Source organism: Carassius auratus, chromosome 4, assembly GCF_003368295.1.
Source record: "Carassius auratus strain Wakin chromosome 4, ASM336829v1, whole genome shotgun sequence".
Taxonomy (NCBI): Eukaryota; Metazoa; Chordata; class Actinopteri; order Cypriniformes; family Cyprinidae; genus Carassius; species Carassius auratus.
The window spans coordinates 20,577,305-20,600,669 of record NC_039246.1 but is presented as its reverse complement, the minus strand read 5'-3'; the positions used below and the strand labels follow the sequence as shown (position 1 = coordinate 20,600,669).

Sequence of the window (23,365 nt, the reverse complement as noted above, 5' to 3'; positions counted from 1 at the left end):
ACAAAGATATTGGAAGAATTGTGAATTTGCACCTGACATTTCCTTAATAATATTCCAGATAATAAGACTAACCCTCTTTTGTCTTTCCTTTGTTAGCTTCTGCCTGGCTGACACTTCCAGCGATGAGTCGAAGGGAGGCTCTGGTGGGGAACCCTGCACCTAGTGCAGCACCTGGGGTATCGGGTAACAGCACAGAGGCAGCAGGACCCGGTCCCCGTGACACCAAAGATGAGATGTTCTCCAAAGTCAAAGACAAGTTCATGAATGAACTGCACAAAATCCCACGTGAGTGAATTTTTTTAACAGGACACTTAATGGTCTTCACATTATTACATTTGCAGTTTGCATAATTTTGAAACCCTGAATGGCATTGATTGAGCTCCAGCATTGGCAGTTTATGCCAAGGTCTGTCAGATCCATTTTTGATTATTTTATTTCCATTTTTTTACTTCCATTGTTCACTCAGTGCTGAAAAATAATGACCTTGAGAAACAGGTGACAACCAAACATGCTCCTTCTCATTCTAATTGTAAATAAGCGAGTAAATGAGTTTTGTTATTTGCGTGCTTTCGTTTGTCTAAGTGCCCTGTGCTTCGGTCCGCAACAAACTGCAACTCACTGTGAAGCATGGAGCTAAATGCATGCATCTAACCACTATCCAATTCACTGTACACTCATTCATATTTTCAAGTTAAAACTGAAACATCTGCAGCTGTTTGTGTGTGGGTGTTAAGTGCTTTTATGTCCAAGGAATTGTTTTTTATTAGTAGTAGCAGTAGTAGTAGTATTAGATACTGGTGCAACAGTCTCTTTTAAACTCTGCATTTAAAAGAAACTCCATGAAGTCTGGCAATCTAATTAACAAATTTTGTTAATATCCAGCTTACTTCTAATGCAGCATTATAACCAAAATGAAGCCTCATAAATAGCTGATTTCAGATGTTCTTTTCTAAGCTGTAACGAATGAGAAGCACTCAATGAGCTCAAGAAGTTCAACATTGAAATCTTACTAAACTAATTTCTCAATACCTTTATAAGCATGTTTTTTTCCACAACTGATTTCAGTATTGAGCTAAAGTTTACTCATGTATGTACCAGAGGTGAAGGCCGGATTACATTTAGGATGCCATGCCTGACGTGACACCATTGGCAAAACCTGAGAAAGATCTGAGTCCTCTTCTATACCTACGGTATCTTACTATAGGTGTCTGGTCATTTTGCCTATCTCTCTATCTCTCATACTCAATTTCACACATGCAACTTCGCTCTCACACTCTCTCACACACATACACTTTCACTTCCAACCTTGCTTTCACACTTGGAGACACATTCACCACATTAATTATCACTTTGCTTTCCTGCAGACAACTGTAAAATAAAGGGTTGCCGAATTTGACTCAGACAGATATGCCCCTTTCTGAGATCCAGCCAGAAAAAGACACTCCATTACAGTGGCTTAAATTACTGTTTTAGCAGCCTCCCTCCATCACACAGACGTCTCTGTGCCAACCGGTGCCTTGGCTGATGAATGCCTGGGGAGAAGGGTAGTGTATTGACCGGGGCATCCAGGAACCCTGACGGACCTGCATTAGTGATGAATGGGCGAGTCCAGATGCAGAATACTTGAGCTTTTTTCCGCCAAATATAATCCAGTGCGTTGAATGTGTGCAGGTGCCGCCTGTAAAAGTAAGACGCATGGACCTGTCATGATCTGCCGTCTAGTGCGACAAAAACAGAGGAACACAGACAGATGCTGCGTAGTGATGATAAAGATTTACTTCACTCTAGCCCTTCTGCCTTTCTGTCAGAGCGCTATGTAGGCAAAATATGAAGATGAAACTGTTTGACATCTATTTCCTTGCCAGAACTGAGTGCTTCTCTAACACTTTTGACTCTTTAAAAAGACTTTCTGAAAACATACTTTTTTACTCTGTAGTTTAATTTGTTTACTAACAGTTTACTTTGCTGGACATGCATGCATCGTAAAAATAATTTTTGTAACTTTTTTTCCGCAGTGAATGAACATGTCCACCACTGTGTCATTTCTACCATGTCAAATAATGAATTGAGTGTATATATATATATCATTTGTGAGACAAATTTTTTTGATAAAAATCAGTTTCATCTTCAGACTTTATGGAGAGATAAAGTCAGAATTAATTTATTTAATTCATTCATTCATTATAGTTAGGACTGCAGACTGGTTTACTCTGTTCAGATAAGTAGAATAAAAATGCATATAAATTCAATAAAAAATGTAAATGAACAGGAAATTTGTGTTCATAGCAATTTGCACAGTCTCAGATGGTGACACGTATTCAAAAGGGTTTATTAATAACCTGTGATTATTAACATTCCCTCAACTCTTATGGTCACACAACATCACATCCGTTCTACGGTGCCTGTCACAAACGGTCCTGCGTGTAGAATCACTCCGACAGGTAGCTCTCAGGACACCACACTTGCTTTGTCACGGCTCTCTTCGAAAGCCTTACCCTCAACCCTTGAGGCCAGTTGACAGGTTCAGCAGTTTGAACCCGACCAATTTGGCTCAGAAAGGTTTTTGCACTGCTGTGGTTACATATCTTGGTTGACTCGGAGCAACAAAAGAAAATGACTGTTACACAACAGCTCTGGTTATTCTCCCAATGCTCTGCTGCTCAAGCTCAAGGCATCTGTTTTCGATGATAATTAACCTCACCACTCAGAGACATTTTGAGACATTATTCAGCTTTGCCACAATTACTATGAATAATGAACACACTCTGTCCAGCTTCTGAAACCCTCTTGTACACTTGGTATCCTGATCCCCGGCACAATGCCCCTTGATCTCTGCAAATTTCTGATGTTCTATCAAACACCACAATCAATGTTCATTTCATTTTTGTTAAAATGCAAACTTAACTGGGACTATGCTTTGAACGTTAACTACAAATTAATGGGGTCAGATTTAATAAATTGCCAATATGGCAAGACATCTACATTCATTTGCATTTTAATTGGATGACAACTATGAAAAAATTGAGATTTGTCACATTGTTGTACACTCATTGGCTCGGTTTCAAACCCTAGTGAGCTGCCTGGATGTCTACCATCTGCATAGGTAGCTATATTGTTAATCTTATTAGTGTCTGAATTAAAATACTCTTTTAGACAGCAGCTCATGAGGGACTCATGAAAAAAATGTCTGACATGAACATGTTGCTAAGCTGCAACTTGCACGTGTATATTTTCCACAAATATTGGGCAAAAGTTCATTTGAATTAAATTAAACTGATTTCTGCAGTTACTTTTCTGTCTTTAAAAATAACTAGTAAATAGTTTCAATAATGCACATCAAATATTTGTATTTATATACATAATGTATATATTTTGTAAGCTTCTTTTGTCTTTATTTTTGATAAGAAAATAGAAATTGTGAAAGGACTCAAAGTCAGGTCTCATGGTGTAGCATGGAGTCAGAGACGTTCGGATCCAAATGCAGTAGTTTATTAGGAATGGTCAGACAGGCAGAATTCAGGTAACAGCGTCAAGTATGCAGGGGATATACCTGGGTATATATACACCCCCCCCCCTCACCCACCCCCAAGGAGCGGCAGTGGAGCGTAGGTGGAAGAGGTGGAGGGACGGAGGGACAGGTCCTTGTGGAAGTAGAGCCAGCAGAGCAGGAAGCCAGGGTGGATCAGGCGGAACTGGAGCCCTTATTGGGCTTAACTGGGGAACAGGAGCCTTTCCTGGGCTTAACATGGGGAACAGGCGCCCTTCCTGGGCCTAACATGGGGAACAGGAGCCCTTCCTGGTCTTAACATGAGGAGAGCTGAAGCCCACCAGGGCAGAGCAGGTGGAGCTGGAACCCACCAGGGCAGAACAGGTGGAGCTGGAGCCCACCAGGGCAGAGCAGGTGGAGCTGGAGCCTACCAGGGTGGAGCAAGGGGAGCTGGATCCCACCAGGGTGAGGCAAGGGGAGCTGGAGCAAACCAGGGTAGAGTAAAGGGAGTTATAGCCCACCAGGGCGGAGCAGGTGGCGTTGGAGCCCCCACAGCTGACCAGATGGGATAGAAGCCCACCAGGGTGGAGCAGGCAGAGCTGGAGCCCTCCAGGGCGGATCAGAAGACCACCACAGACGAGCAGATAAGAGAGAAGCCCACCATGACGGAGCAGAGGACCACCACAGACGAGCAGACGAGACAGAAGCCCACCATGACGGAGCAGAGGACCACCACAGCAGAGTCGATGGCACAGGAGAGCAAGTCTGGTTAGGTGGGATTGGGACAGATAACAAACAGATTAATGGTGGCCTCTGGGGCCATGATATGGCAGATAGAAAGTTCACACATGGCATCCATAGCAATGACAGGAATGAACGAGAGTTCATAGACAGCCTCCATAGCCGTGACAGGACAGGCGGGGATTTCATGGATGGCCTCCGTGGCCATGACAGGACAGGCAATGAGTTCATAGATGGATACTACTGAAATCTCAAAAGGGTTTTCCAGCAGTTGCCACCACCTCTGGAGGCTCCACAGAAGTAACAGTCTCCTTGACAGCAACACAACAGGCTGAGAGAACATTGCTGGGTTCAACAGACAGGATGTGACAAGGCTCTGGAAGTTCAGCTGAGTTGTGACAAGGCTCTGGATGATCTGTTGTGGAATGATGAAGCTCTGGAAGATCTTTTAAGACGTAAAGAAGTTCTGGAAGATCAGTAGTGGTTTGACTGGGCTCATAAAGATCAACTGTGGCTTGACCTTGTTCACGAATATCAACTGTGTCTTGACTTCGTTCACGGAGATCAGTGGTGACTTTACTTTGTTCACGAAGATTAAGGGTGACTTGACTTGACTCCTGAAGTTTAATTGTGGTTTTACTTGACTCATGGGTGTTAATGGTGACTTGACCTGACTCTGGACGGTCAGCGGTGACTTGAATGGACCTTGATTCTGGAAGATCGACAGGGACCTGACATGACTCTGGAAGATCAATGGGGGCTTGACATGACCCTGGAAGGTCAACGGGGGCCTGACTTGACCCTGGAAGATCAACGGGTACCTGACTTGACCCTGGAAGACCAACGGGGAACTGACTTTACCCTTGAAGATCAAAGGGGACCTGACTTGACTGAAAATCAACTGTGGCTGCCATCTTGTACAGTGGCTCTGGGTTGGCGGCCATCTTGTGCAGTGGCGCTGGGCTGGCGGCTATCTTGTGCAGTGGCTCCGGTGGATCAAGCTCAGCTGCCATCTGTGCTTTACAATGTTGACATGTGAGTTATTGATTTTATCTGTGAGACATATCGGCATAATTGTTTTTATATTTGGCAGATATTGATATTTACATTTAAAGCTATTAATGGCCAATTCCATTATGAGCCCAATTATGTGGTGCATCCCTAGATGGGTTTTGGTACTAAATGAAAATTTAATTTTTTTAATAAACATTTGCCTCAATTCACTATGAATCCATGAAACTGATTGTACAGAACGTCAAGAGTTAAATCTCTACATCAAGACATTTACATTGCATGAATTCATTTTGCTATTACTTTAAATGTAGAAATTTTATCATTGTATTTCCGGGGAACGTATGACCTTGGCTGCTCTGTTGTCATGTTTTACTAGTCCAGTTACAGAAATGCCAAGACATGACAAGTTGTGAGTCCTCTATGTATGTTTGTGAAGTGTGATGTGTATGAGATGTTTAGCAGGTTTGTGTTGTTTGCCAGTGTATAGAAAGCCTCTGTCATAGTCAGCAACAGAAGGCGATCTGGAGCAGAGTGCCAAACACATCATCAGCCAAAAGCTTGACAGATGGAATAGCTAGCCCCCTTCCATTCTGATGACCTTTGACCTAATCCTATCTCCCTCTCTTCCCCTTCCCCTGCTGCCCCAAGACTGCCCCAGAGGACGTCTGAAGGTTACCAGGCCTGTCAACCCTTTTCCCTTGAAATTAAATTATGCAAACAAACAAAAATAAAACCCCAGCCTCTCCGTCTGCCTGCTTCGCATTATAAAGCCGTTTGGAGAAAGAGATAATCTAATTTAAAAGGAGTTAAAACTGCATTACAGTAGTAAACAAACATATGAGAAAAGACACATTTTTTCCTGCAGTATAGAAGCTGCTTCTTTAAAAAAAACATTCAAATAAAAAAGCTACAAGGCATTAACAACATTCATAATATTACAAAAGATTTATATTTCAAATAAACGAGTTCTTTTTAACTTTATATTCAAAGAATCCTGACATTAATAATCCAACATTAATAATAAGAAATGTTTCTTGAGCAGAAAATCAAAATATTAGAATGATGTCTGAAGGACTATGACAAATATAAAAATGTAAACTAATTATTTATATTTGTGTGTGTGTGTGTGTGTGTATATATGTGTGTATGTATATATATATATATATATATATATATATATATATATATATATATATATATATATATAGTATCTTACAGAAGTGAGTACACCCCTCACATTTTTATCAATATTTTATTGTGTATTTTCATGTCACAACACTGAAGAAATGTCACTTTGCTACAATGTAATGTAGTGAGTGTACAGCTTGTATAACAGTGTAAATTTGCTGTCCCCTCAAAATAATTAAACACACAGCCATTAATGTCTAAACCGGTGGCCACAAAAGTGAGTACACCCCAAAGTGAAAATGTCCAAATTGGGCCCAAAGTGTCAATATTTTGTGTGGCCACCATTATTTCCAGCCCTGCCTTAACCCTCTTGGAAATGGAGTTCACTCAATGAACTGTAGCTCCCCAGTGCCAGCAGCACTCATGCAGCCCCAGACCATCACACTCCCAAGACAAAGTTGTCTTTGTACTCCTCACCTGTTTGCCGCCACACACGCTTGACACCATCTGAATCAAATAAGTTTATCTTTGTCTTATCAGACCACAGGACATGGTTCCAGTAATCCATGTCCTTAGTCTGCTTGTTTTCAGCAAACTGTTTTTGATCTGGCTTTCTTGTGCATCATCTTTAGAAGAGGCTTTCTTCTGGGATGACAGCCATGCATACTAATTTGATGCAGTCTGAGCACTGACAGGCTGACCCACCCCTTCAACCTCTGCAGCAATGCTGGCATCACTCATACGTCTATTTCCCAAACACAACCTCTGGATATGACGCTGAGCACGTGCACTCAACTTGGTCTATCTTTGGTCGACCATGGCGAGGCCTGTTCTGAGTCGAACCTGTCCTGTTAAACCGCTGTATGGTCTTGGCAACCATGCCGTAGCTCAGTTTCAGGGTCTTGGCAATCTTCTTATATTCTACGCCATCTTTATGTAGAGCAACAATTCTTTTTTTCAGATCGTCAGAGAGTTCTTTGCCATGAGGTGCCATGTTGAACTTCCAGTGACCAGTATGAGAGAATGAGAGCGACAACACCAAATTTAACACACCTGCTCCCCATTCACACCTGAGACCTTGTAACACTAATAAGTCACATGACAACAGGGGAGAGAAAATGGCTTATAGGGCCCAATTTGGACATTTTCACTTAGGGGTGTACTCACTTTTGTTGCCAACGGTTTAGACATTAATGGCTGTGTGTTGAATTATTTTGAGGGGACAGCAAATTTACACTGTTATACAAGCTGTACACTCACGATTTTACATTGTAGCAATGTGTTATGGCTTCAGTGTTGCCACATGAAAATATATAATAAAATATTGACAAAAATGTGAGGGGTATACTCACTTCTGTGTGTGTGTGTGCTCTTGTTTTTGTGACGTATCAGGACACAACTTTGTATAATGACATGGGTATGACACAGGTATTACAAGGATAGGGTGACTTATGAGGACATAACCCATGTCCCCATTTTTCAGAACACTTAAAAATCATACAGAATGAGTTTTTTTGAGAAAGTAAAAAGTTTCCTGTGAGGGTTAGGGTTAGGTGAAGGGTTGGTGAAGGGTGATAGAATATACAGTTTGTACAGTATAAAAACCATTACGCCTATGGGATGTCCCCATTTTTCACATAAACAAACGTGTGTGTTTGTGTGTATATATATATATATATATATATATATATATATATATATATATATTAGGGGTGTAACGATACGCGTATTCGTATTGAACCGTTCGGTACGAGGCTTTCGGTTCGGTACGCGGTACGCATTATGTACCGAACGGTTCGTTGGACTAATTAATTATATTTGGAAAATAAATTAAAAATTGTGAAATATAATGATATGTGTTCAACAAGGTAGCCCAATAACCCAAACGACGTAACAGGCAACGCCCCTGACACCCCCGAACAAGAAAAAAAAAAACACCAGCTTATATGTTTATGTTAGGCTACTCAGTCAGGCGCTCGCTCACTCAGTACGCGCTGAAGGCTCATTGCAAAATGGCCAATGCGTTTAACAGACAACAAATAGAAGATCCTCCAATAACCAACAGGTCTGGTGTTTGGGTGCACTTTACCAATCGATCGGGGCATCCAAACAAGTACGGTAATCAAAATGGACTAGTACTGTACTGTGTCGGAATTTCCTGAGCAGTACGATTCAATTAACAGGCCTGCACGTTATTAGATAGAAGAACTGTTATAAATAGAACGTATGCACGGGCAGTTTTAAAAACTCCACCTACTTTGCTCTTGGCATAGTGCAGCGCAAATCGCGTGGTATCTGAAGGGCAACGCTGAGCCCAGGGTCCAGCGCCGTGCATATCGCGTCCTGTGTGAAAGACCCTTTAGCCATTTTGCAACGAGCCTTCAGCGCGTACTGAGTGAGCGAGCGCCTTACTCTGTAGTGGAAAACGCAGGTTTTAAGAACATTCTTAATGTAATTTAGCCCCGTTACAATATTCCTTCACGAGCCCATTTCAGCCAGACCGTAATTCCTGCTTTGTTCTAAAAAACATAAGCCCTATAGAGAACCAATTGAGTAAAAACACACTCAATATAAAGAGTTATAGAGTTCCATATAAAAAGTTACATCTTTGTATTTGTTCATAACTACTACAATAATATAACATTTTCATTTTTTTTTTATAAGGAGCTGTTTTTGTTTTATACAGTATGCTGCTAAGAAAACACCATAGAAGATGGGTAAAGAATAGCTCCATCATTGTTCAATGTAAAAAAAACAAAAAACATACTTTGTAGCCAATTTTTTTCTTTTTGCTGTATCTAAAACGTACCGAACCGTACCGAACCGAACCGTGACATCAGTGAATCGTATCGAACCGAACCGTGAATTTTGTGAACCATTACACCCCTAATATATATATATATATATATATATATATATATATATATATATATATATATATATACTGTAATAATATTTCACTATTATACTATATTTTTATCAAATAATTGAAGCTTCATAAACTTTTGAATGGTAGTGTGCAATTGTGACATAATCTCTGCACCGTGTAGTTTGTTCTTTTCCAAGAGTTGAACTGCTATTGCTACTGAAATATGCATTGAAGTTTGTTTCTTTCATTTAATTGTTCCGCGTCTCACAAAACACATTATCTTGACAAATGGGATGACAGACGCCCAATTAGCAGTCAACAGAATAGATCGGACAAATGAGGGTTTTGGTTGGTTTGTTGTGCCTCATAGCTGTCGTCCCTGATATTTTCAGAGCCATAATCAATGATATTATCAGTTTTCAGTCAAGAGTCTCATCATTGGTGTCACTCACCATCCAAGCGCTTCGTACATCACAGACCAAACAACAGCACCGTCTGTAATAACAAAAGATATGATCTGATCTAGATGCTGTTGACAGAGGATATGAGAGGGTGGATATTAATCTGCTTGCAATATCACGTGAGCTGTTATCACACGTCTTTCTTTTCCACTTCTAATATTTTCTTATACGAGTCTTGTGGTTTGTTTGGGAAGGACAATAAGCGATATGTTATTACTGGGTTCAATGATACAAAAGCTTTAGTTTCTCTTTAATGCAACATTCAGGTTTTCAAACATTTTCTCCTACTTTTAAGAAAAAATTTGCTCTGTCTCCACCACTTTTTTGGACTTTGTTTTGGAAAGACAAAAAGCCTCTGCCAACTCTGCCAGTAAACAAAATAATAATAATAGTACATTGCAGTCTGTTATCCTAATATGGTTAGCAGCCACTGGTTTTTAGAATCAGAATCTCATACTCTCGAATACTAGGTGAATATTACATCACAGTTAATATTCATGAGCCAGGCTCTGTTGTTCCTTTGCCCCTGAAACTTTACTAAATTGATATTGAAATTACCACCCATCTGCTGGACTGTAACATAACCACATGGCAAGATAAATCACTTCCAAGTAATTTTCCTTAACGCAGAGAGTATCTTTGGAAGTGCAAAAGGGTTGTCTTTCTCTCGTGCTGTATAACATGCTCTAGTACCAGGGTTAATTGACCAACAGTGTGCTGTCAAAACACATTAGTTTGGGTTGCCAGTGTGTGGTGTATTACACCGATGGATCATTTTCCCCAGTTTGGCTCGTGCGCTCACTAGTGCTCACAATCACGACACACTCTCAATCAAATCATGCCTGTTAAGACATTGAGTTTCTGATCCCGTTTTGGCGTGTTAACAAGTGTGAGAGTGGGTAACTCGGTCCTGCGACATGCCGCCCGGGGATAGATCATGTTACTGTTAGCTTCGCGTTAGCAGGCAACACACCCTCGCTGGTCAGAGACACTCACATTACATTCTGATCAGACAAACAGTTGGATAATAAGCTGAAGAGAAGAGAATCCCAGCACAGTGCCACTAACGTGTGTAGGTTACACCAATTTCACCTTACAGTCAGAAATGGAAAAAAAACAATAATGTAAAAAATTGAATAATATATGTACAGTAGAAATTATATTTTACATAGAGAAAATTAAGCTTTTTGTGGACCTGTTGTTTTTTTTATCATTAATTGTTTCAAATTTGAAATGTCTTTCAAATATGTCACTGATATTTTTTGTTTTAATATTAATTCTGATTAAATTAAAGGCTTTGCAAAAACATGGTGTAAAAATACTTCAGCATTTAAATAATATAGTGATAATGAAAATTGTGTGATAATTTAGTAAACATTTTTTGCATTGCAATGAGAAATGTGAATTGGGTTTGAGGGAAAGGTGCTTAAGTTTCATAAAAATTGTGGCACAGTGCAGAAAAAATACATTTAATTAAATAGGCTTCCATTTTTTGTCCATTTTAATTTTTTTCTTTCAGTCGAAATATGAGGTGGAATTGTTCTTGACAGGTTTCGTGAGATTCACCCTGTTGCTTTGCAAAAGTGTTTTTTTTTTCTTATGTGGGTGTTTTGAAAATTAATTTGCATATTTAAAAATCTTAATATCCTTCATTACAGATTAGATACTTAAAATGTGAAATAATTGTGTTCATTAAAAGTTTTGAATGAGTCAAACTCATTGTGAGAATTCTGTCACATAATGATTAAAGTACAATCATGCACATCCAAAGCCAATGTCATTTCTTTTAATGTGGTGCGCTGTCGTCCTTTCTACATAAAAATCTGTCAAATCATGTAATGTGAATGTCATACAGTGTCATACAAAAAAAAATAATAGTTGAAAGTGTACCGAGACGCAGAAGAGACACTTTTCTCAAGCGCTTTCCGTGAATGCGATTCGAGACGGACAAAGGCATTTCATTCATTCATAACTCGTCACCCTCCTGTTGCCGACACTGTTTGCCATAAGACCCCAGAAGTCCAGGATCGGCACTGTGCATATTTATGCTGTTTTCATGAGTCATAGTTATAAAAATGTGGTACCCAAACTATTGCAGTCCTGCACTGCAAGCAAATGATAAGATTCTTTTGTAAATGTAAGATGCCAATCTCAGAGTCATTATTGTCTTGATTCCCTGGCATAGCTTCCTAAAGCAGCTTGGTGAGATTTTTGTGTGAGCCCAGTCTGACAAGTCTGATGCTGTATTCTTTTGTCAAGGAAAAGGTGGAGAGCGAATGAGTGCGCTCAAGATCTTATTCACACACTCGATTGGAGGGGGTCGAGCCAGAAGGACTCTCACGTCCTTGAAAGCAGTTGCAAGATGACAGACTTTCTTTGGCATCCACCTCCAGTTGTGGCATTCTTCTAAGCTGTGTTTGGCTTTGAATTGTGCACCACAGCAGTGCTTGATTTAAATAATGTTCCTCTCTGATTGGTTGTGCAGTCACACGGTCCAGCTACAAAACCTCATTTTGTGCTCCCTGTTGAGAATTTGTGTGTGCATGTGCATGGTGGAACGAGAGATAGCTGCTTGAAGTTGAAGAGCACATGCTTGCTCCACAATCCCAAAGGACAATAGACACTTACACAATTGAGTTAATTAGAAAATGTTTCTATTGCTTTCTGGGTCTCGGGTTCTTTTAATTAAGAAACACAAAAGTGTCTTTCAGAATAAGACGTTTGCTCGATGAAGAAGATAAGCACTCTGCTTTATTGCATTGGACGGTGTAACACATTAGACTTATTTGCATCTATTAGTGCACAATGCAGTTTCACTTCTAAACAACAAAGCTTGATATAAGGAGTATTGTTTTCTCTCTACCATGATAAAAGTAATCTAATTGCTACCACTGACTGTGTGATTAAAATATAGTTAATGTACTCATACTAGTCAATTTACTCAGACTCAAGCTGTGCTTGTTGTATTAAGCATCATTTTTTCATTAGCTTTCATTATAAAAGTGTCAGAATTGCTCAGTGTCCACAGTAGCACTAAATGGTTCTCATCATCGACCTTTACAGAACTTTAATATGAGCTCGCCCTTGTCATGCGAGATTGTGGCTCATCACAGAATCCCGTACCTCTTGGACCCAAGAGGTTTTTAATCTGCGTCTCGTTATGACAGTATTCTAGAGAATCACAATATCCAGTTACATGTTAGACATGTTTAATTTGATGGTTAATAGCTTCAGTTAAAGTATATAATGCTTTAATATTGTCGTATTTACAGAGCTAAGAGGACATTCATCTTAAAATTTCGGTAGCACTTTAGTACCGGGACCAATTCCAACAATTAATTAGTTGCTTATTAGCATTCCTATTATTAACATTTTAGCTTTGGTTAGCACTTATAAAGCACATATTTAGCATTACCATATCCTACATCCTTAATCCAGCCCAATACCTAAACTTAACAACTACCTTACTATTAATAGGCAGCAAATTAGGAGTTTAATGGTTCAGAAGTCATTGTTAATGGTTAAGACCTTAAAGTGTAACTAGAATTTCTTAAAACATTAAATTTCAACTTTAAATGGAGAACTGCATTACTGTGCCCATTCCCTTACTGTTTTAAAGTCAGATTCAGTTAATTTATTTTATGAATTTGATGATTTTTAATCATCTTAAAAGAGATAGTTTATCATTAATTCACTATATCACAATGTCACCATGGTCGTGCAACATTATACTCACTCATTTCATCAATAAATCTGACTTGTGGACTGACAAATTTCCCAAGCTTGAGGTCTGAATTCACATGGCATTCAATTGCACAATTCAGAGTACAACGTTGAATGAATCCTAGCAGCATAATCTTGCATGACACAGCTGTCAAGGCACGTCTAAAAATGATAGTAGAAAACTGATGGAGCACTTGCTGGCCTAAGCTCAGGACGGCTCAATGCTTTGTGCAGTTTGAGTCCCATGTGGCAGGGTTTGCTTTAGTGGAGGCATAGAGATGAAAGGGGCTCTTTATTCGTCCAGCAAGCTGATATTCAGGCCAGTTGTGGAGAAAAAAGTGTTGTCCAGAGAGCAGGTTTTACCGGTATGAATCGAGGTCTGATGCTAGACAAGCTTCAGGAGCAATTATGGTCTAAGCTACAAGCTTTCAAAGAAGACGCAGGGCAACTGACCAATAAGAGTGGACTTTAAGATGGCTGACAGATTCTCCTCTTTTTGAAAAGAGTTGAAATGACAGGGTTTTGGAAAAAGCTTTTTGAAAGCCTGGTGAGAGGTTTTTGTTTTTTGTTTTCATATCCATTTTTCCTTTTTTCCACATCTAATACCATGCTAAAATGTTATGCTAAATGAGCAAAACACATTTAGTCAGCTATTCAAGATATTCAACCAATCAAATTTTAATGTCAACAGGAAACGATAATCACAAACCATTTTCTTGGATAATCTGGTGTAAACAGGATTTGAAAATTATAAATGTTTTGTATTTGTAATAGTTTTTTTTTTAAAGCATTTAAGAGAAACACACTGGGGATCCCTGTTAATTGCTCTTAATTTTGAATGAACCATCTGGGAACATACTGTAGGTCTAAATAAGCTAAAACTATTTGATTATTGTATTTAATTATTATTATTATTTTATAAATGGTTGTAGTCCAGTGAAGGGTGTGCTAAAGAAGGAAAAAACAAGGGGAAAAAGTGAAGGATTGTCACCTCCATTACCACACAGCCAAGTCGAGGCCGTGGGCTGATGATCCCAAAGTTACTTTAGACTATCACTCACTGTTTTTCCTCAGAGGAGAGTGCTTATCGATTTTGTCAACAGCCAATTGATTTTTCTTTCTCTCTTTTTCTCTCGCTCTCTATCTTCCCCTTTTGCTCTCCCTTTGGATCTTGCTGTGGGTAACGTGTCCTGTGGTAGCGAGTCTAACCCTCCTGAGAGACAAAGATGCTAGCATTTATTTTAATTTTTCTCCACTGCCAATTCAAATATAAAGGCCTCACACCATGAGAAGAGAAACAAAATATGTTTCAAATTGAGGATGTTTAGGGGAAAATAGGCTGTGAGGATATATTGGATATGGTCTACATTTCTTTTTAAATATATAATGGATATATCTCACAGAAAATGTGACCAGATCATTTTTTACTGGAATTTCAAAGAAAAACGCAGAGTACAAGATGTCTTTCGTGCACTGGAACCTGAAATTATTTATAGAGTCATTGACTCTGCATTGTCCCAGAGCAAATCAAGCACATTCAAATCTGGAGTGGAAAAATCGTCGTCTTTTGTGGAGAAATCTGCTTCCCTGAAAGTTGCCATTCGGTTGCCAGGTGTTTGTTGTGTTGTGTGCAAAAGCCGTAATTACTGTATGAGTGTCTGAATGCAGAATTCTTCCACCACATCTGTCTACCAATTATTCCCAGCAAATGTTGGTTCGGGGAGGAAGCTTCTCTCGCGTCTCGGAAACTGACATTTTCGTATCTGGTGCTTGTGCTCTGTTGACGCATGCAGTTTTAGTCCTGCTGTATAAAGGCGTTGCTCTTTCTCTTGGCAGGAGGCTGTTAATCTTGTCGAAAAGCTGAGGAGCTCGATTGTCCTCCCCTGACAGCGCTCGCTGGAGTTTGGAGCTGTATTTATAAAGTCATGACCAGAAGAGGAAATACTATTTTCAGTTATTCTGGCACAAAGTCCATCACTATGCTGCATGGATGTAAATTGCTTACAATATTTTGAAAACAAGTTTATGGAGGCCAAGCAATTTAGTGTGCATAAAATCTTGTTTGTTAAGTTCAAACCTCATTAATTAACATACTTTATGGAGTATTTTTGTTCCGTTTATTTAGTTCCACGCTGTCCTTGACAATCAAACAAATCCAGCACTGAACGTGATAGCTTTAACAATGTCAAGCTCAAAATGTCTCCCAAGAGTGATCAAATGGCAAGTTGTGGATGCCAACAGCTCCGGTTTTCAACTAAATTGGCTGATTACTCTCACTAGAGCATTGCAACATCTCTCTGAGCAAAGATCGTTAATCCTGTGCGACCGGCAGACATGAAGGTCTCCGGCAATTGATCAAAGTGTGTCAACCAACAGACTGAAACTTTTCGTCATTTTCACTTCTCGCCTGTTGCGTTTCCTCATTGCTCTGGGAGTATATAGAACATGGACCATAAAGAACATGGCTAGTTGAAATCATGAAAGCTTGTTTGGTGGCCATCTTGAAAACAGCTATTTGAATACCAATTTTGCTTGCTTAAATGGAGAAAGTTTAATAAATTAATAGTAATCTCAAGATTAAAATTCTCTTTAAGAATTTTTTTATATATCTAGACTACTTTTCTTGGTTCTGTGAAACTAAAAAGTAAAAACTTAACAGAATGTTCAGACTACTCTTTTCCAGTGAAAGTACTGTTTTAAAGGCAGATTTTATCACATAGCCTCAAAAAATGTGAAATGTAATATGCAAAATGACAATGCAATATGTAAAATGGCAATTTAAATTCACATTTTCCCATAACATATGTTCAACATTTAGTGCAAAATTAAATCATATAATTTACATTTGACATTTTCTACACTAGTTTTAATATGTAAAAATATATATTTATAAATGCTTTATAAGTTGCTAAATTAAACGGAAATTGTATTACCCAAATTGATTAGATATGTTTAACATGTCCGGGCAAAAAAAAAAATTTGAATTATCATATAAATGGCATTTTTCCTAAATGTATTTAGTCTTACGGGTAGGACACTTGAGATTGCATTCTCATCACCATATAGCGTGATCATTTAAGCAAAATGCAGTGTGAACTTCGAAATGCATTCTTAGCCAAATGTGCAGAAAAATGGTTGCAAAAATGTTGATTTAAATGTCTTTTATTTTTCTTAAATGCACTGACACTTACACTTAAGATGTTTCAATTGCATTTTCATTAAATACCCTGCATCAGTGTAGACTAGTTAATGTGGATTTAAATAATAATAATAATAATATAAAAGCAATCATTCAAACACATCAGCCAAACAGGAAAAACTTATCGGCCGATGCCAATATTTAAAAAATGTAAAATATCGGCCAATATATCGGCCCTGGAAATGTATTGGTCTACCACGAATGTAGTGCATGATTTACAAATGTAGCATATAAGTGCATCGAGTTTTCTTGTTTGTTTTTGTCTGCACAGTGCCATCATGGGCCATCGTCGCCATTGCGTTTGTTGCTATTGTACTAGTTGTTTCCTGCTGCTTCTGCATTTGCAAAAAGTGGATATTCAAGAAGAAGAACAAGAAAAAGGGCAAAGACAAGGGCAAGAATGCCATCAACATGAAGGACGTAACTGACGGTATCAAAACCGAGGTAAAAACTTTTTTTTTTTACTGCTGTTAGATTGGCCTTGTTCTTTAGTCTTCAGAAGTTGCATGAAATATTTATTTACTCAAGTATTATTGTATTAATGCACGATGCCAATTAAGTATGTCCATAAGACAACCCTAGATGAAGTCATCTGTTGATGATGTTGTTTCACGGCTGACTTTAATTGCAGGACTGCAAGCCTGGGCATGTTAACGGTTCATTAAAGTATTGAGTTTTTCAGTTTTTCTTGCATTTAGCTTAATTCACTTTGTAGTGCTGCATATGGTTAACTGTGCTATGAAGTGGTATCAACCCAGAGAAATGACAGTAGATAATGAAAACAATAGGAGAAAGAACATTAATGCGGCTCGCTTTTTCCCCACACACCCACAAATTATATGGAACACTGGCACTTTAACCCTAGTTAGCATGCTAATTGTGTTAACATGCTCGCAATAGTACACTTCTAACAGAATAATTGACAAAGTCAGCTTAATTCACGGTGTAAGGACACTGGCTTTGAGACCATGCCAAGACCACTCAGATCCCAAATTAGAGACATTGATTTTCGAGCACAAAGCACAGTAGAGAGGAACAGACACAGACAATTAGCATCATTCTTAAAAAAAAAAAAAAAAACTGTGTGCATTTCTAGAATGTCACAGTTTATCACCATCAAACCAAATCCGAACGCATAGACAATAGCTGCTATATAATGTTTACCCACCAGCATTGTGAATTAGTCATTTTAAAATAAAAATAAGAAATGTCTACAGCCATTGAAATCCATATAATCAATATTTTGCAACACAACTCTTCTGAATAAAACAAACCAGACTGAGTTGTTTAACTGCTCTCCCAACTGGACGAATCTGGTTAGTCTGGCCTTATTTAAAGTTTTAAAGACCATCTTGGCCAGGTTAGGAGACCAGCAAAACCACCTAAAGCTAACATAACAACTTAGGCTAATTTAACCTGATGTTAAAGCAGGGAAACACCCATATATAGATCGTAATACCTGTGCTAATTGGCTAAATATGAGAGATTAATGAATCATCACTCTTATTTAGCAAATTAACACAGACATTAATAACGATACACAACAATCAGAGCCATATGCCATAGTAAAATGTCCTGCACAACATACATCTTTGTTTTATTGTCAGCAGAAGGAGCTTTGAGCTACTCAGCAGTCATTTCTCCTGGTGTGCCCAAACTCATGTGGTCGCCTTTGTGTGTGGTTGTTTTAATTTGTGTCTCTTCCTTCCATGTCCTCCTTATCTATGTTTTGTCTGATGACTTTGCGGGATTGCCACTGGCGGTAGGTTCCCAATTGCTGTTGGATCTTCTATAGCCTGCTGAAATGACTTTTAATAGCCTCTTGACAACAGGTTTACTTTAGTAGAGTAAAATATATGTAACTATGCATACAGTACATGTATATCTACAATATATATGTGTGTAAGTCTATATATACACATATATATATGAAGAGAGAAAATGCATTTGGGTACGCTTTAGCAAGGTTGAACCACATTGATTTCTCCGTGTCATTTGAAGTAGAAAACAGACAATGATAATTTCTCCAGTAAACAGGAGACTGCCAAAGTATGCACTGCTTAACTACTAGTGATACGTTCGGCTTGTTTGACTGCCCTTGGCCAAATTATCCGTACTAATCTGGTCCACTAGAACTTAAAATTGAAAAATGTCCTGGAGGAGAACAGCACCCACCTCATTAGCAGGACAAATTTGTTCAAGAAGCAATTTTCAGACACGATGACCAGACTGATCTTTAATTGGCCGACATGTTTTTGAAACTTCATCTTTTCCAGTCAGATGGAAAGGGTATCAATAAAGGACACTCACAGCTGCATATGGGAGTTATCAACTACCTTTAATCAATTTACACTTCCAAATTCCTCATTTATAGAAATAGCTCAGCCAAAACAGAAAATCCTGTCTTCATTTAATCAACCCCATGTTGTTCAAAAGCTGTGTGACTCTTCTATAAAAGGAGAAGTTTAGCAGAATGTCCACGCTGCTCTTTCCCACACATTTCAAGTTAATGTTGAATACATCTGTTAAGCAATATTTAAAAGCATGATTTTTAGTGATCAATGACTTAATATTTTATCACAATGCTATCATATGACTCGAACTATAGTGCCCGAGTTATATTGACAACTATTATGGTGTTCAGTTTTTGGGCTTATACAAGACTTAAATTCCTACACATTTTCATTATGTGGAAAAGAGCAGCTCACATATCGAGCTAAACATTTTATTTTGCATTCTGCTGGACAAATAAAGTAATACGGGTTTGGAACAATGACAACATGAGGGTGAATAAATTATCTCTGGGTGAACAATGGCTTTTTAAATGCACCACAGGACTTAACAAGCACCCCAAAGAGATTGTTGAATTAAAGCGCACAAGTGTTTCTGAAAATAGTCTGGTCCTCATAAGAGGACAAGACAGCCAAGAAATCAGTTTTGTTCAGCCTTTTATTTTCACACTAGTAACCCAACTACTAATAAAAGAGGCCCTGTACACGTTACGATCCCTCCCACCACCACCTTCTGCTGGCATGATGCTTACAGCTTCCATGAGTGTGGTGGTTATCACCAATAACTAAGGGTCATGACAATGCCACTGTGTGTGGAAGATCACGTCACAGAGAATGAGGGTCACTATACGAGCACTCTTCTTGAGAACGTGAATGCCCTGCATGTTTAACCGATGAGCAAGACTGCCTTTTCAGAAGGCAACTATTTCACAGTGAATGAACTGAGAGCTGAGTTTGCCTCGACAATCGCATGCTTTCAAGCGACACCAAACCTCCCTCGACATCCCCTTAAAACTAGTCTAAAAACTAAGGCTAGCTAGGGAGCTAATGCCACACCATTCACATTTCCCCACTGATTTGTTGATGCCAGAGATTGTTCTGCCTGAAATAACATAGGACAATGTATTGTACGATGTATTTCTCAAGAACATCTGTCTGCTCATCTTGCTTAGGGTTGGGTGGTATGACCAATATGTGTACAAGTAACTTTATATCATGGTACCGGTACACATCACACATTTGTTATTGCTGTTTCATGTATGTATTTATCTATTCATGGCTGGTTTTGATAGTGTCATACGATAATAATTAGCTTAGATAATAATTAGAAGATTTTCATAGCAAATAATTAATTTTTGACAACTATGCAAAAACAGCTTTTCATAATCTAACAAGGGTTTGGCTTAAATATGTAATATAATATAATATAATATAATATACCACTAATTGAATGAGCCAAGTTCTAGGCATTTGTAAAGTAGCTAGATACAGTATATGTGCAGTCGATACGTTATCATACCACCCAGCCCTAGCTTTGCCCCTTCCCACCAACCTAGATTGCTTGCACTCATTCAGTTCATCTTCTTGCAACTCTTTTCACAATTTTTCACAATAGCAGACTGTAGGAGAGAAGGGGGTTCACGGCCCAAGTCTAGTGCATCACTGAGCATGTCATGGTCTTAATCGCTGTGGTGTTTTAGTGCTTGCTCCCCCCCTAATAGAGGTGCAGTTGAAGAGCAGGCTGGTCCAGGGCTGGCCCGGCGCTCTGGCGAGGGCAATCGGGCAGCGCCAGCGTTGGGCCGTCAGGACTGACTGTTAGTGGGTGTCTCCTTCAGGCCTTGAAGGATGAGGATGATGCGGAAACAGGGCTGACGGATACAGAGAAAGAGGTGGAGCCTAAGGAAGAAGAGAAACTTGGCAAATTACAGTACTCCTTGGATTACAATTTCACAGAGAATACGGTAAGGAGCTGTCTCCGAATCACCGTCACTGTGTGTGGTGTTTAGTGAGGTCTTCTTCGTAAGTACAGCATATTTGTCTATCAAATTGTAACCAGCTCCACAAATAATGCCCATTTCTTCAAGTTATTCAACGTGCCACTCTTATATAATTAAATGCTCACTGTGAACTGTGTAAATAAACATACTGAAAATGTGAAGATAGAGTACACGTTGACAGCATGAATTGCTTTTCAGAGTAATTTCTATAGTCATGTGCTCTGTTATTAAGTGCTATCTATGAAAGCCAGAAGAATTCAGACTTAGCACTTAGAAAATAATGGCCATCACCCTGTAAACTCACCAAATGCCGTGAATGTCAAGGGCACATCACAGTAGTTAGATTCGAGTTTGAACTGGCTTTCGTCCAGGCTGACTGAATGAGGGTGCTGGCTTGTCTTCAGCTCTGAGGCTAAGCCGAAATTCATTGGCCGCCTCTTACAAGCGGTTGAGGTTGAAAGCCGAGAGACTTCCAGAATGGATGCACTTCCTTTTATCAGATACTGGGTGACAGATAATTGAAGCTGTGCATAGTCTCATGCCGAGATCTTGCAAAAAAAAAGATACAAACCTGAAAAAAAAACAGATTATCCACCATCACATGCACACAAATTACTGCTTTTGTAAGCACAGCCACCACAGGAGCCTTTTCATTGTATGCCGGCACTGAATGTGTAGTGAGATGACAAAATGACTGTAAATGACTGGTAATGCTTTCAGTTTATGGCATAACAGAGTTTTAAGAACAAGAATGAGATTTTCAAGATACTGCATTTGTTCTATTCTTTTGCCATGCAAGTTAAATTAACTGAAATCTTCATTGGAGGTATAAGAATGTGATGTGAGGATAAAATATAGCATTAACCCAAAAGAGCAAATTCACTATACAGTGCAGTGTATTTTTGCATATAAACCTATGTCATATTCACTACTGTATTCGGCCAATCAGTATAAATTAAATTAAATTTTACTGCTTTGGTTCTAAATTAGCACTGGAACACATTTTAACATAGCATTAAGAATCAGTGGAAAGCTACAGATTTGTTTAAGGAAACATTGCAGATAGCAAATAAATAAAGGCAGTAGATGTAAAAAGCAGGAGATGCAAAGAAATCCACATCAGCCTGACCCAAATTCAACCCATAGAGCCACTCACTCTCATAGACACACATGTATCTCCTTCCTCCGTGCCGGCAGGAAATCTACATGCTTCTTTCCCGTCTGACTTTAAATCAAACTGAGTATCGCTTCAGGGTGACTCGGAGGTCTGGGAGATTTTTCTGCAACTCTTGCCCTTTCCAAAGGGGAAAGGTTCCAGGGAGCTCAACTAAACTCTGGGTTTCTTTAAAGGTAATCTGGACCTTTCCAACCCTGCTGAGCAAGCCAGAGGGTAAAAATAGAAAAGTACAAAACATGGCAGTCACAAAGCCACAAGACACAATATCTCAGAATCCAGGGCGGCTCCTCGGGGAGACAGAGAGGCAGGGTGCAGATAAGGGCGATATTATTAATGAGAATAGAAAGAGAGATTGAACTGCGAATCCATACACGTTCACTGAGGTGAATCATTGCAATCGTGGCCTGTTTTCTTACGCATCCCAGGTATTTTAAGGACAGAAACCCTTCGCTGTTTATGCCAAATAACAAACCCCTCTAAGAAAACAGTTTTCTCTGAAAACCATTTCAGCAGTAATTTAAGATGACAGCTCAAAGCCTTTAGATGAGAGATTGTGAGCACTGCACCCACTGAGGTGAAGTCATACGGCTCAATCTTCCTCCAGCATGTCCTGCATCAGTCTGATTCTTTAAACTGTGTAGCCTGCAGAGCGAATGGTTATTATGGCCAAAGTCTCATCAGGATCAGACAGTCTTTCGCCCCCCATCTATGTACAAAACAACCAGAGACAGATCCACCCTGACTCATACTGCTACTGTCATCCACAACTATTCAATCTAACTCGCAGCTAGGAGCTACTTACAAAAGACTTCTCATTTAAACTTAAAGTTGGCATCGGCTTGTGTATCGCAAACTTCCAGTGAGACTGACAGCGATGCCACTGACAGATACGTTGCGTAATTTGGGCTAAATGTGCAGTCACATTTGCAAAATTTTGCCAGCACAAATGGTGCATTGTCTGCTGTCAGTAGTATGGCGATGTGTGAAGAACAGCTCACACAGAATTCACTTTCAAACCAAACAGCTTTCTTATGCTCAACGCTGCAAATTTAAGTAAACAACTTGAACCTGTTACAAAATGAACTTGATTTCACCCGCCAAAATTCAGCAAACAATGACAACTGCAACTTAAGGTCAACATGATATCAACAATACTCTATTAACTAAGTCTGATAACACGTGTCGTTGTTTTCAGATTACGAAAACAAATACAAAATAGTGTTAATATACATTTAGTGCAATTGAGACGTGTCATAGCATTTGCGTATCATTGCTCTT

At 39.1% G+C, this 23,365-nt stretch overlaps 1 protein-coding gene across 6 annotated transcripts in view; it reads left to right on the top strand.

Moving 5' to 3' along the window:
* Positions 1-23,365, top strand: part of LOC113062133 (synaptotagmin-1) — a 190,411-nt gene that overhangs the window by 151,256 nt on the left and 15,790 nt on the right. For 5 of the 6 annotated variants that reach the window (XM_026231785.1, XM_026231777.1, XM_026231770.1 and 2 more), the window contains 3 exons: positions 97-285; positions 16,894-17,066; positions 20,749-20,874. In XM_026231785.1, coding sequence (XP_026087570.1) covers positions 123-285; positions 16,894-17,066; positions 20,749-20,874 — 462 coding nt within the window. In that variant the 5' untranslated portion in view covers positions 97-122. The remainder of the gene's footprint in view (positions 1-96; positions 286-16,893; positions 17,067-20,748; positions 20,875-23,365) is intronic. The other variant, XM_026231793.1, reaches the window with a different exon arrangement.